General features: G+C 41.6%; 2 protein-coding genes across 3 annotated transcripts in view; one reads left to right on the forward strand and one right to left on the reverse strand.

The window, feature by feature from the left end:
• NBR1 (NBR1 autophagy cargo receptor) overlaps positions 1–2,687 on the reverse strand; it is a 97,436-nt gene extending 94,749 nt beyond the window's left edge. The window contains exon 1 of one of the 2 annotated variants that reach the window (XM_056547840.1): positions 2,308–2,687. The gene's annotated coding sequence lies outside the window, so the exon portion shown is untranslated. The remainder of the gene's footprint in view (positions 1–2,307) is intronic. The other variant, XM_056547841.1, reaches the window with a different exon arrangement.
• A 357-nt stretch (positions 2,688–3,044) lies between these two features.
• Positions 3,045–14,214, forward strand: part of BRCA1 (BRCA1 DNA repair associated) — a 156,934-nt gene continuing 145,764 nt past the window's right edge. Inside the window, exons 1-2 of the mRNA XM_056548408.1 lie at positions 3,045–3,123; positions 12,466–12,558. Coding sequence (XP_056404383.1) covers positions 12,479–12,558 — 80 coding nt within the window. The 5' untranslated portion in view covers positions 3,045–3,123; positions 12,466–12,478. The remainder of the gene's footprint in view (positions 3,124–12,465; positions 12,559–14,214) is intronic.

A 14,214-nucleotide genomic window follows, 5' to 3' on the forward strand; every position in this document is an offset into this window, starting at 1 on the left:
TTTCTTGGGTCCCACAACGCGTCCTTTTTCTTGGGTCCCACAACGCGTCCATTTTTTTGGGTCCCACAACGCGTCCATTTTTTTGGGTCCCACAACGCGTCCATTTTTTTGGGTCCCACAACGCGTCCATTTTTTTGGGTCCCACAACGCGTCCATTTTTTTGGGTCCCACAACGCGTCCATTTTTTTGGGTCCCACAACGCGTCCATTTTTTTGGGTCCCACAACGCGTCCATTTTTTTGGGTCCCACAACGCGTCCATTTTTTTGGGTCCCACAACGCGTCCATTTTTTTGGGTCCCACAACGCGTCCATTTTTTTGGGTCCCACAACGCGTCCATTTTTTTGGGTCCCACAACGCGTCCATTTTTTTGGGTCCCACAACGCGTCCATTTTTTTGGGTCCCACAACGCGTCCATTTTTTTGGGTCCCACAACGCGTCCATTTTTTTGGGTCCCACAACGCGTCCATTTTTTTGGGTCCCACAACGCGTCCATTTTTTTGGGTCCCACAACGCGTCCATTTTTTTGGGTCCCACAACGCGTCCATTTTTTTGGGTCCCACAACGCGTCCATTTTTTTGGGTCCCACAACGCGTCCATTTTTTTGGGTCCCACAACGCGTCCATTTTTTTTGGGTCCCACAACGCGTCCATTTTTTTGGGTCACACAACGCGTCCATTTTTTTGGGTCCCACAACGAGTCCATTTATTTGGGTCCCACAACGCGTCCATTTTTTTGGGTCCCACAACGCGTCCATTTTTTTGGGTCCCACAACGCGTCCATTTTTTTGGGTCCCACAACGCGTCCATTTTTTTGGGTCCCACAACGCGTCCATTTTTTTGGGTCCCACAACGCGTCCATTTTTTTGGGTCCCACAACGCGTCCATTTTTTTGGGTCCCACAACGCGGCAATTTTTTGGGGTCCCACAACGAGTCCATTTATTTGGGTCCCACAACGCCTCTGTTTTCTGGTCCCTCAACGCCTCCATTTTTTTTTTATCCCACAATGCGTCCGTATGATGAGAGTTATAGTGTTGTAAGGATTGAAGAGACAAAGGTTGAGGAACTCTGCCCTAGGGTATGATGGGAGTTGTAGTTCTGGAACAGCTGGAGACACACTGTTTGGAAAACATTCCTGTACGGTATGATGGGAGTTGTAGTTTTGCTAAAATTAACAAGGCATGGGTTGGGAAACACTGGCCCAAGGTATGACAGGAGTTGTAGTTCTGTAAGAATTGGGAATCTACGGGTTAAGGGGAATCTACCTAGGGCTGTAGGGGCATGATGGGAGTTGTTTTACAACAGCTGCAGAGATACAGGTTGGGAAACACTGACCTAGGGTATGATGAGAGTTGTAGTTTTGTAACAACTAGAGAGCCACAGGTTGGGAAACAATATATTATGCTATGATGGGAGTTGTTGTTTTGCAAGAATTGAAGAGATACAGGTTGAGGAACTCTGCCCTAGGGTATGATGGGAGTTGTAGTTTTCTAAGAACTGGAGAGCCAAAGAGTGGGGAATTCTGCCCTAGATTATGATGGGAGTTGTAGTTCCGGAACGGAGCAATAGCCAGAGGTTGGGAAACACTACTCTAGGGCATGATGGGAGTTGTAGTTTTGGAAGAATTGAAGTAAAAAAGGTTGGGGAACACTGTCCTTGGGCATGATGGGAGTTGTAGTTATGGAATGCATTACTCTAGAACAGTGTTTCCCAACCAGGGTGCCTGCTGCTGTTGCAAAACTACAACTCTCAGCATGCCCGGACAGCCAAAGGCTGTCCGGGCATGCTGAGAGTTGTAGTTTTGCAACAGCAGCAGGCACCCTGGTGCTGGGAGTTGTTGTTTTGCAACAGCTGGAGACACACTGTTTAGAAAACACTACTCTAGGGCATAATGGGAGTTGTAGTTTTGGAAGAATTGAAGTAAAAAAGGTTGGGGAACACTGTCCTTGGGCATGATGGGAGTTGTAGTTATGGAACAGCTGGAAAGCATTACTCTAGAGCAGTGTTTCCCAACCAGGGTGCCTCCTGCTGTTGCAAAACTACAACTCTCAGCATGCAGGAGGCACCCTGGTGCTGGGAGTTGTTGTTTTGCAACAGCTGGAGACACACTGTTTGGAAAACACTGCTCTAGGGCATGATGGGAGTTGTAGTGTTGGTACACCTGTTGGCACAGGTAGTGGGACTGTAAGACATGACTTTCCTATGTACGTACCCGGACATGTGACACTATAATGGAATTACCGCACTGAGCTGACATGGTCACTGTTCACACTAATTATATATATATTTATATATACAGGACATCATACCTGATACAGTCCAGAGGAGACCCCACTATCCGGCCCAGGCTCCACAGTCCCGGCCTTCTTCAGCTCTGACTGTTACCTCACAACATGGCGAGCTCAATGCCACACGACAGACAGGAGCTGGAGCGATTGGCCGGCGCCGCTGTCACTCAGGGAAATCTGACTGATGATTGGACGAGGGGCGGGGCAAGACATACAATGGAGTCAGCAGTACATTCCTTCCTGTAAACAAGGGGGCGTGGCTGGGAAACATAACATCACCACACGTGACCGCGCGGGATCCCGTGACCAGTCCAGAGGTCGATGTTCACATCTAACATTGTCAGTCACACAAACCGCGACACAGAACTGTCAAAACTTTATGTTCGCTGTAGCATCCAATCAGAACGCAGCTTTCGTTTTTGTTGGTTCCCCAGGAAGGAACGCAGATTGCAAGCTGCGTTGTGATTGGTTAGTCAAAAGATGGAGCCGACCTATAGGATTCTTAACCCCCCCCCCCCACGTTACGTTATTGCTGGCAGCGAAAACCTAGGTGACGCCATCTACTGTAAACGGGGCTGCGCATGCATTGCCCTATATGGGCATAGGGGGCGTGGTCTTAAACTATAGATTTTTTTTTTATTATGTAACTGAGAAAAGACTAGGGATTGGCTACTGGATGTGGGTGCGGCTTCTATCCTAACTCGCACCTCATTGGCCAGTGTGACGAGGGTGGGTTTGTTGCTAAGGAATGGAGGTTATTGAAGGGCGGGGCTTGTGATGTGGAGGCGTGGGGATAGAAGTAGCGCGGGAGTGTTGAAAGAGCGGGATCTGCTGCAGGTATGATGGGGATTGTGGGTGTCAGGCAGCGGATGATAGGAGTTGTAGTTTTGTTTCTTTAAGTACTTAACTTGCTATGTGTATCGGTTATTATGTGGTTAATAGGATAAGGTCTGTATAATGCTACAAGTCTCTGTACACACCAGATATATACTGTGCAGTGTAGTACAGTGGTCCCTCAAGTTACAATATTAATTGGTTCCAGGACGACCATTGTATGTTGAAACCATTGTATGTTGAGACCAGAACTCTATGGAAACCTGGTAATTGGTTCTGAAGCCCCAAAAATATCATCCAAAAATAGGAAAAAGTGAGGATTAAAGAAAAATAAGTAGATAACTAATAGAGATAAAGCAAATCCTTACATATAAAAGTAATAAAGATCTGCTGGGAGCTGTAATCACTGTCTGTGTTTCCTGATGAGGGTGCCTCCAGCTGCTGCAAAACTACAACTCCCAGCATGCCCGGACAGCCAAAGGCTGTCCGGGCATGCTGGGAGTTGTAGTTTTGCAACAGCTGGAGGCACCCTCGTTGGGAAACACTGGTCTATGTAGAGGACAGGAGCTTCTTCAGGGTCCTGTACAGCACACAATGTCCTAAAAGAGTAAAATGGAGCCGCCCTCACCTGGTGTCCATAGGAGCAGCTAACCGTGGCATAGGTTAAAAGTAGTACAGAACGTGTAATACCTCCCTGTACTGTAGTGGGCGCTACCAGACACCAGTCAGTGCATACACTTCAGTAATACAGGTAAAGAGTACAGAACATGTAATACCTCCCTGTACTGTAGGGGGCGCTACCAGACATCAGTCAGTGTATACACTTCAGTAATACAGGTAAAGAGTACAGAACATGTAATACCTCCCTGTACTGTAGGGGGCACTACCAGACACCAGTCAGTGCATACACTTCAGTAATACAGGTAAAGAGTACAGAACGTGTAATACCTCCCTGTACTGTAGGGGGCGCTACCAGTCAGTGCATACACTTCAGTAATACAGGTAAAGAGTACAGAACGTGTAATACCTCCCTGTACTGTAGGGGGCGCTACCAGACGCCAGTCAGTGCATACACTTCAGTAATACAGGTAAAGAGTACAGAACGTGTAATACCTACCTGTACTGTAGGGGGCGCTACCAGACATCAGTCAGTGCATACACTTCAGTAATACAGGTAAAGAGTACATAACATGTAATACCTCCCTGTACTGTAGGGGGCGCTACCAGACACCAGTCAGTGCATACACTTCAGTAATACAGGTAAAGAGTACAGAACATGTAATACCTCCCTGTACTGTAGGGGGCGCTACCAGACACCAGTCAGTACATACACTTCAGTAATACAGGTAAAGAGTACAGAACGTGTAATACCTCCCTGTACTGTAGGGGGCGCTACCAGACACCAGTCTGTGCATACACTTCAGTAATACAGGTAAAGAGTACAGAACATGTAATACCTCCCTGTACTGTAGGGGGGTGCTACCAGACACCAGTCAGTGCATACACTTCAGTAATACAGGTAAAGAGTACAGAACATGTAATACCTCCCTGTACTGTAGGGGGCGCTTTCAGACATCAGTCAGTGCATACACTTCAGTAATACAGGTAAAGAGTACAGAACATGTAATACCTCCCTGTACTGTAGGGGGCGCTACCAGACACCAGCCAGTGCATACACTTCAGTAATACAGGTAAAGAGTACAGAACATGTAATACCTCCCTGTACTGTACGAGGCACTACCAGACACCAGTCAGTGCGTACACTTCAGTAATACAGGTAAAGAGTACAGAACATGTAATACCTCCCTGTACTGTAGGGGGCGCTACCAGACACCAGTCAGTGCATATACTTCAGTAATACAGGTAAAGAGTGCAGAACATGTAATACCTCCCTGTACTGTAGGAGGCGCTACCAGACACCAGTCAGTGCATGCACTTTAGGAATACAAGTGTTTTACCAGTGAATGCCCATTCTGATTGGTCGGTTCTTCCAGCCATTGACATGTTTCACAGATCTGGACTGTCTGTACATTGTATGTTGAGTCTGGTTTCAAGTTACAATGGTCCAGAAAAGACCATTGTATGTTGAAACTATTGTATGTTGAGGGATCACTGTGTAAGGTTCTGTACACACAAGATATATATACTGTACAGTGTAGTATAAGCTTCTGTACACACCAGATATATACTGTGCAGTGTAGTATAAGGTTCTGTACACACCAGATATATATACTGTACAGTGTAGTATAAGGTTCTGTACACACCAGATATATATACTGTACAGTGTAGTATAAGGTTCTGTACACACCAGATATATACTGTGCAGTGTAGTATAAGGTTCTGTACACACCAGATATATACTGTACAGTGTAGTATAAGGTTCTGTACACACCAGATATATATATACTGTACAGTGTAGTATAAGGTTCTGTACACACCAGATATATATATACTGTACAGTGTAGTATAAGGTTCTGTACACACCAGATATATATACTGTGCAGTGTAGTATAAGGTTCTGTACACACCAGATATATATACTGTGCAGTGTAGTATAAGGTTCTGTACACACCAGATATATACTGTGCAGTGTAGTATAAGGTTCTGTACACACCAGATATATACTGTACAGTGTAGTATAAGGTTCTGTACACACCAGATATATACTGTACAGTGTAGTATAAGGTTCTGTACACACCAGATATATACTGTACAGTGTAGTATAAGCTTCTGTACACACCAGATATATATACTGTACAGTGTAGTATAAGGTTCTGTACACACCAGATATATACTGTACAGTGTAGTATAAGGTTCTGTACACACCAGATATATACTGTACAGTGTAGTATAAGGTTCTGTACACACCAGATATATACTCTACAGTGTAGTATAAGGTTCTGTACACACCAGATATATATACTGTGCAGTGTAGTATAAGGTTCTGTACACACCAGATATATATACTGTACAGTGTAGTATAAGGTTCTGTACACACCAGATATATACTGTGCAGTGTAGTATAAGGTTCTGTACACACCAGATATATATACTGTACAGTGTAGTATAAGGTTCTGTACACACCAGATATATATACTGTACAGTGTAGTATAAGGTTCTGTACACACCAGATATATATACTGTACAGTGTAGTATAAGGTTCTGTACACACCAGATATATATACTGTACAGTGTAGTATAAGGTTCTGTACACACCAGATATATACTGTACAGTGTAGTATAAGGTTCTGTACACACCAGATATATATACTGTGCAGTGTAGTATAAGGTTCTGTACACACCAGATATATACTGTACAGTGTAGTATAAGGTTCTGTACACACCAGATATATATACTGTGCAGTGTAGTATAAGGTTCTGTACACACCAGATATATACTGTGCAGTGTATTATAAGGTTCTGTACACACCAGATATATATACTGTACAGTGTAGTATAAGGTTCTGTACACACCAGATATATATACTGTACAGTGTAGTATAAGGTTCTGTACACACCAGATATATATACTGTACAGTGTAGTATAAGGTTCTGTACACACCAGATATATATACTGTACAGTGTAGTATAAGGTTCTGTACACACCAGATATATATACTGTACAGTGTAGTATAAGGTTCTGTACACACCAGATATATATACTGTACAGTGTAGTATAAGGTTCTGTACACACCAGATATATACTGTACAGTGTAGTATAAGGTTCTGTACACACCAGATATATATACTGTGCAGTGTAGTATAAGGTTCTGTACACACCAGATATATACTGTGCAGTGTATTATAAGGTTCTGTACACACCAGATATATATACTGTACAGTGTAGTATAAGGTTCTGTACACACCAGATATATATACTGTGCAGTGTAGTATAAGGTTCTGTACACACCAGATATATACTGTGCAGTGTAGTATAAGGTTCTGTACACACCAGATATATATACTGTACAGTGTAGTATAAGCTTCTGTACACACCAGATATATACTGTGCAGTGTAGTATAAGGTTCTGTACACACCAGATATATATACTGTGCAGTGTAGTATAAGGTTCTGTACACACCAGATATATACTGTACAGTGTAGTATAAGGTTCTGTACACACCAGATATATACTGTACAGTGTAGTATAAGGTTCTGTACACACCAGATATATACTGTACAGTGTAGTATAAGGTTCTGTACACACCAGATATATACTGTACAGTGTAGTATAAGCTTCTGTACACACCAGATATATATACTGTACAGTGTAGTATAAGGTTCTGTACACACCAGATATATACTGTACAGTGTAGTATAAGGTTCTGTACACACCAGATATATATACTGTGCAGTGTAGTATAAGGTTCTGTACACACCAGATATATATACTGTACAGTGTAGTATAAGGTTCTGTACACACCAGATATATACTGTGCAGTGTAGTATAAGGTTCTGTACACACCAGATATATATACTGTACAGTGTAGTATAAGGTTCTGTACACACCAGATATATATACTGTACAGTGTAGTATAAGGTTCTGTACACACCAGATATATATACTGTACAGTGTAGTATAAGGTTCTGTACACACCAGATATATACTGTACAGTGTAGTATAAGGTTCTGTACACACCAGATATATACTGTACAGTGTAGTATAAGGTTCTGTACACACCAGATATATATACTGTACAGTGTAGTATAAGGTTCTGTACACACCAGATATATACTGTGCAGTGTATTATAAGGTTCTGTACACACCAGATATATATACTGTGCAGTGTATTATAAGGTTCTGTACACACCAGATATATATACTGTACAGTGTAGTATAAGGTTCTGTACACACCAGATATATACTGTGCAGTGTATTATAAGGTTCTGTACACACCAGATATATACTGTACAGTGTAGTATAAGGTTCTGTACACACCAGATATATATACTGTGCAGTGTAGTATAAGGTTCTGTACACACCAGATATATATACTGTACAGTGTAGTATAAGGTTCTGTACACACCAGATATATACTGTACAGTGTAGTATAAGGTTCTGTACACACCAGATATATATACTGTGCAGTGTAGTATAAGGTTCTGTACACACCAGATATATATACTGTACAGTGTAGTATAAGGTTCTGTACACACCAGATATATACTGTACAGTGTAGTATAAGGTTCTGTACACACCAGATATATATACTGTACAGTGTAGTATAAGGTTCTGTACACACCAGATATATATACTGTACAGTGTAGTATAAGGTTCTGTACACACCAGATATATATATACTGTGCAGTGTAGTATAAGGTTCTGTACACACCAGATATATATACTGTACAGTGTAGTATAAGGTTCTGTACACACCAGATATATATACTGTACAGTGCAGTATAAGGTTCTGTACACACCAGATATATACTGTGCAGTGTAGTATAAGGTTCTGTACACACCAGATATATACTGTACAGTGTAGTATAAGGTTCTGTACACACCAGATATATATACTGTACAGTGCAGTATAAGGTTCTGTACACACCAGATATATATACTGTACAGTGCAGTATAAGGTTCTGTACACACCAGATATATATACTGTACAGTGTAGTATAAGGTTCTGTACACACCAGATATATACTGTGCAGTGTAGTATAAGGTTCTGTACACACCAGATATATATACTGTACAGTGCAGTATAAGGTTCTGTACACACCAGATATATATACTGTACAGTGTAGTATAAGGTTCTGTACACACCAGATATATACTGTGCAGTGTAGTATAAGGTTCTGTACACACCAGATATATACTGTGCAGTGTAGTATAAGGTTCTGTACACACCAGATATATATACTGTACAGTGTAGTATAAGGTTCTGTACACACCAGATATATATACTGTACAGTGTAGTATAAGGTTCTGTACACACCAGATATATATACTGTACAGTGTAGTATAAGGTTCTGTACACACCAGATATATGTACTGTACAGTGTAGTATAAGGTTCTGTACACACCAGATATATATACTGTACAGTGTAGTATAAGGTTCTGTACACACCAGATATATATACTGTACAGTGTAGTATAAGGTTCTGTACACACCAGATATATACTGTACAGTGTAGTATAAGGTTCTGTACACACCAGATATATACTGTACAGTGTAGTATAAGGTTCTGTACACACCAGATATATACTGTACAGTGTAGTATAAGGTTCTGTACACACCAGATATATATACTGTGCAGTGTAGTATAAGGTTCTGTACACACCAGATATATATATACTGTGCAATGTAGTATAAGGTTCTGTACACACCAGATATATACTGTGCAGTGTAGTATAAGGTTCTGTACACACCAGATATATATACTGTACAGTGTAGTATAAGGTTCTGTACACACCAGATATATATACTGTGCAGTGTAGTATAAGGTTCTGTTCACACCACTGAGTACCCCTTTAAAGGCGTCATGAAACTTTCTGAGTTTTTCTTTTCCTTCTGTCCAGATGATGACAATCTCATTGATGTAACAGTAGTATCTGTAGGGTTTGTGAAGTTGTGTCTAGAAATCGTTGTTCAAGGTCAGCCATGAATAGGTTGGCATATTGTGGGGCCATCGTGGTCCCCATTGCGGTGCCCATCATTTGTAGATATGTATATAGTCACTGTTGAAGCTGAAGTAGTTGTGTGTTAGGATGAATTCTACGAGTTTGGTGATGACTCCAGGGCTGTATGTCCGGTTGTGGGTTTCGGATGAACAGGGAGCAGGCATCAATTCCACGCCACCTCCCATAGACTTGCATTGAGGGGGCGGGGCGTGATGTCACACGGGGGCAGAGTCGTAACGTCATGATACTCTGTCCCTGTGGTCGGGAGGCATAACACAGAGCCTCCAGTGCTTCCTGCGGTGCTCAAAGGTGGGTGCTGCATGCTATATTGCGGGGGTCCCCAGCGGCGGGCCCACCGCGATCAGACATCTTATCCCCTATCCTTTGGTTAGGGGATGAGATGTCTTGGGGCCGGAGTACTCCTTTTATAGGTTTTCTACTAAGCCGGAGATCTGTTCACTTAATGTGTCCATATCTGTTATTATAAAACCAACTACAATCCCTCAATACTAGAAAGAGACGCCATCAAAAACGTAAGTAATAATCAAATCAAACCAGCAGACAAGGGAGGAGCAGTGGTGATAATGAACACTGAGGATCACATCAAAGAGGGAAAGAGACATTTGTCAGGTTCTTGTATGTGTTGTCTGACAAATGTCTCTTTCCCTCATTGATGTCATCTTCCCTGTTCATTATCACCACTGCTCCTCCCTTGTCTGCTGGTTTGTTATGGTTTGATTATTCCTTAAAGGGGTTATCCAGGAAAAAACTTTTCTGGCTCCAGAAAGTTAAAGAGATTTGTAAATGACTTCTATTAAAAAATCTTAATCCTTTCAGTACTTATGAGCTACTAAAGTTGAGTTGTTCTTTTCTGTCTAAGTGCTCTCTGATGACACGTGTCTCGGGAACTGTCCAGAGTAGAAGCAAATCCCCATAGCAAACCTCTTCTACTCTGTGCAGTTCCCGAGACAAGCAGAGAGGTCAGCAGAGAGCACTGTTGTCAGACAGAAAAGAACAACTCAACTTCAGCAGCTGATAATTATTGGAAGGATTAAGATTTTTTTCAATAGAAGTAATTTACATATCTGTTTAACTTTCTGGAGCCAGTTGAGATATATATAGTGTTTTACTGGAATACCCCTTTAAGTTTTTGATGGCGTCTTTTTCGAGTATTGAGAGATTGTAGTTGGTTTTATAATAACAGGTATGGACACATTAACCCTTTAACGACGCAGGACGTATATTTACATCCTGCGCCGGCTCCCGCGATATGAAGAGATCCCCTATGGGACCTATAACACTGCAAAATAAAAGTAAAAAAAAAAAGTGTTAATAAAGGTCATTTAACCCCCTTCCCTAATAAAAGATTTAATCACCCCCCTTTTCCCATAAAAAAAAATAAGTGTAAATAAAAATAAACATATGTGGTATCGCCGTGTGCGTTAATGTCCGAACTATAAAAATACATTGTTAATTAAACCGCACAGTCAATGGCGTACGCGCGAAAAAAATTCCAAAGTCCAAAAAAGCGTATTTTGTTCACTTTTTATACCATTAAAAAATGAATAAAAAGTGAATAAAAAGTCCGATCAAAACAAAAATCATACCGATAAAAACTTCAGATCACGGCGCAAAAAATGAGCCCTCATACCGCCCCGTACGTGGAAAAATAAAAAAGTTATAGGGGTCAGAAGATGACATTTTTAAACGTATACATTTTCCTGCATGTAGTTATGATTTTTTCCAGAAGTCCGACAAAATCAAACCTATATAAGTAGGGGATCATTTTAACCGTATGGACCTACAGAATAATGATAAGGTGTAATTTTTACCAAAATATGCACTGCGTAGAAACGGAAGCCCCCAAAAGTTACAAAATGGCGTTTTTTCTTCGATTTTGTCGCACAATGATTTTTTTTTTCCGTTTCGTCGGGAATTTTTGGGTAAAATGACTGATGTCACTGCAAAGTAGAATTGGTGACGCAAAAAATAAGCCATAATATGGATTTTTAGGTGGAAAATTGAAAGGGTTATGATTTTTAAAAGCGTAAGGAGGAAAAAACGAAAGTGCAAAAACTGAAAAACCCTGAGTCCTTAAGGGGTTAACAGAACAGATACACATTCATCAAGACGTGTGCTGAGGAAAAGTTGACCAGTTGCCCATAGCAACCAATCAGATCGCTTCTTTCATTTTTGAAAAGGCCTCTGCAAAATGAAAGAAGCGTTCTGATTGGCTGCTATGGGCAACCGCACCGCTCTTCCTCTACACAGGTTTTTGATAAATCTCCCCTGTTGAGTTTTACAGACAGATCAGGCTGATTGGTACTTCTGTAGACTGTCTGGTTTAAAGGGGTACTCCGCTGCTCAGCGTTTGGAGCTCGTGACGTCATATCCCCGCCCCCTCATGACGTCACACCCCGCCCCTCAATGCAAGTCTATGGGAGGGCCAGCGTTCTGAACAGTTTGTTCCAAACGCTGAGCAGCGGAGTACCGCTTTAACTTTATACCAACTTTTAGCTAGAGTACTTCAAACCAGAATCATGCGGCAGAATACTAAAAAAATTTTTGGGACGCATATATTCCCCACCCTATATGTCAAACCTGACAATTAAATCTGGTGCAAAGTCATGTGTAAATCTGGGCCTATTTTTTATTTTTCCCCACCTGACCTCCCTCCTCCTGTCTGGATCTGTCATTCACCGTTGGCCTTTTATTTCAGGTGACCATAGAAAATGACCTGCTCCACCATGGATGTGGAAGACGTTCACCAGGTGCTGGCCGTCATGCAGAAGAACTTGGAGTGTCCTATATGGTAGGTGTGCGCCCACATAAAGGAGAACTGCACTGCAATATAACTTATACTCTATACCAAGTTATAGATCGTGGGGGTCTGGCTGCTGTCCAAGCATGCTGGGAGTTGTAATCTTGCAACAGCTGGAGGCACCCTTGTAATATTACAGAGTGGTTATACACAATATAGATGCAAGTTTAAATTAAAAAAAAAAAAAAATTTTGTCCTATACATGGAATCCAGCAGAGGGTGCTGTTCTCTCTTCTTTATAACATACGCCATTTATGGATAAGAAATGTCCAGCTTTTTACACTTTCATATTATTTTAGAGTGGCTCTTCCAGTATTATAAAATTCTATTTAAATAAAGCTATCACACAATGTTATGTGATGTTTTAATATGGTGTACTTGCTTCAGAGTGCTTTTGCTTAAAATACCCCTGACAGGAAGTTGTGTAGGCCTCTCATTGTCAGTGTGGTGTTGTCACAGCAGCTTCTCCCTCCCAAGACAATGCATCAACCTCTGATGTCTCAGGAGGTGTGGATGCTTCTCTTTGTCCGTGTGGTATCATATTAGCTCCCAGGCTCCTCCTTTCCTGACAAACTGTGTCTCCTCGCCTTGTCAGTTTGGTGTTGTCTCAGCAGCTCCCAGGCTACTTCCTCTTTCCTGACAAAGTCATGTAGTCTTCTTATTGTTAGTGTGGTGGTGTCTCAGCAGCTCCTCCCTCTCTTGACAGGAAGTTATGTAGTCCTCTCACTGTCAGTGTGATGTTGTCACAACATCTTCTCCCTCCCAAGACAATGCATCATCCTCTGATGTCTCAGGAGGTGTGGCTGAATCTTGTCTCTAGCCCCGCCCACTGAGTGATGTAATCACCTCTGACAGCCCCCTACAGTTATATCACCATCTCCCTGTCATACACTCTTTATCGGTTGTGTCGTATCTTTATCGGTTGAGTCGTACATTTTATGGTAAAATGGAAGGTGCCATTATAAAGTACAGGTGATCGTGCCAAAAACAAGCCTCCTATGGGTTAAAAAAAGAAATGGGCTATGTCCTTAAAGGGGTACTCTGCAGGAAAAAAAAATTTTTTTTTAAATCAACTGGTGCCATAAAGTTAAACAGATTTGTAAATTACTTCTATTTAAAAATCTTAACCCTTCCAGTACTTATCAGCTGCTGTATGCTCCACAGGAAGTTCTTTTCTTTTTGAATTTCCTTTCTATCTGACCACAGTGCTCTCTGGTGACACCTCTGTCTGTATCAAGAACTGCCCAGAGCTGGAGAGGTTTGCTGTGGGGATTTGCTCCTACTCTGGACAGGTCCTGACATGGACAGAGGTGTCAGCAGAGAGCACTGTGGTCAGACAGAAAAGAAATTCAAAAAGAAAAGAACTTCCTGTGGAACATACAGCAGCTAAGTACAGGAAGGATTAAGATTTTTTTAATAAAAGTTTTTTTTGCAAACCTGTATAACTTTTTGGCGCCAGTTGATAAAAAAAAAAAAAAAAAAAAAAATTGAGTACCCCTTTTTATGGGGTTGAAAAGGTTCTCCAGGCAGAGAAAAATGTTTTCAAATCAACTGGTGGCAGAAAGTTATACTGATTAAATCTTAATCCTTCCAGTACTTATCGGCTGCTGTATGTCCCAGAGGAAGTTGTGTGGCTCTTTGCTGTCT

The sequence above is a fragment of the Hyla sarda genome, chromosome 12 (assembly GCF_029499605.1).
Source record: "Hyla sarda isolate aHylSar1 chromosome 12, aHylSar1.hap1, whole genome shotgun sequence".
Classification (NCBI taxonomy): Eukaryota; Metazoa; Chordata; class Amphibia; order Anura; family Hylidae; genus Hyla; species Hyla sarda.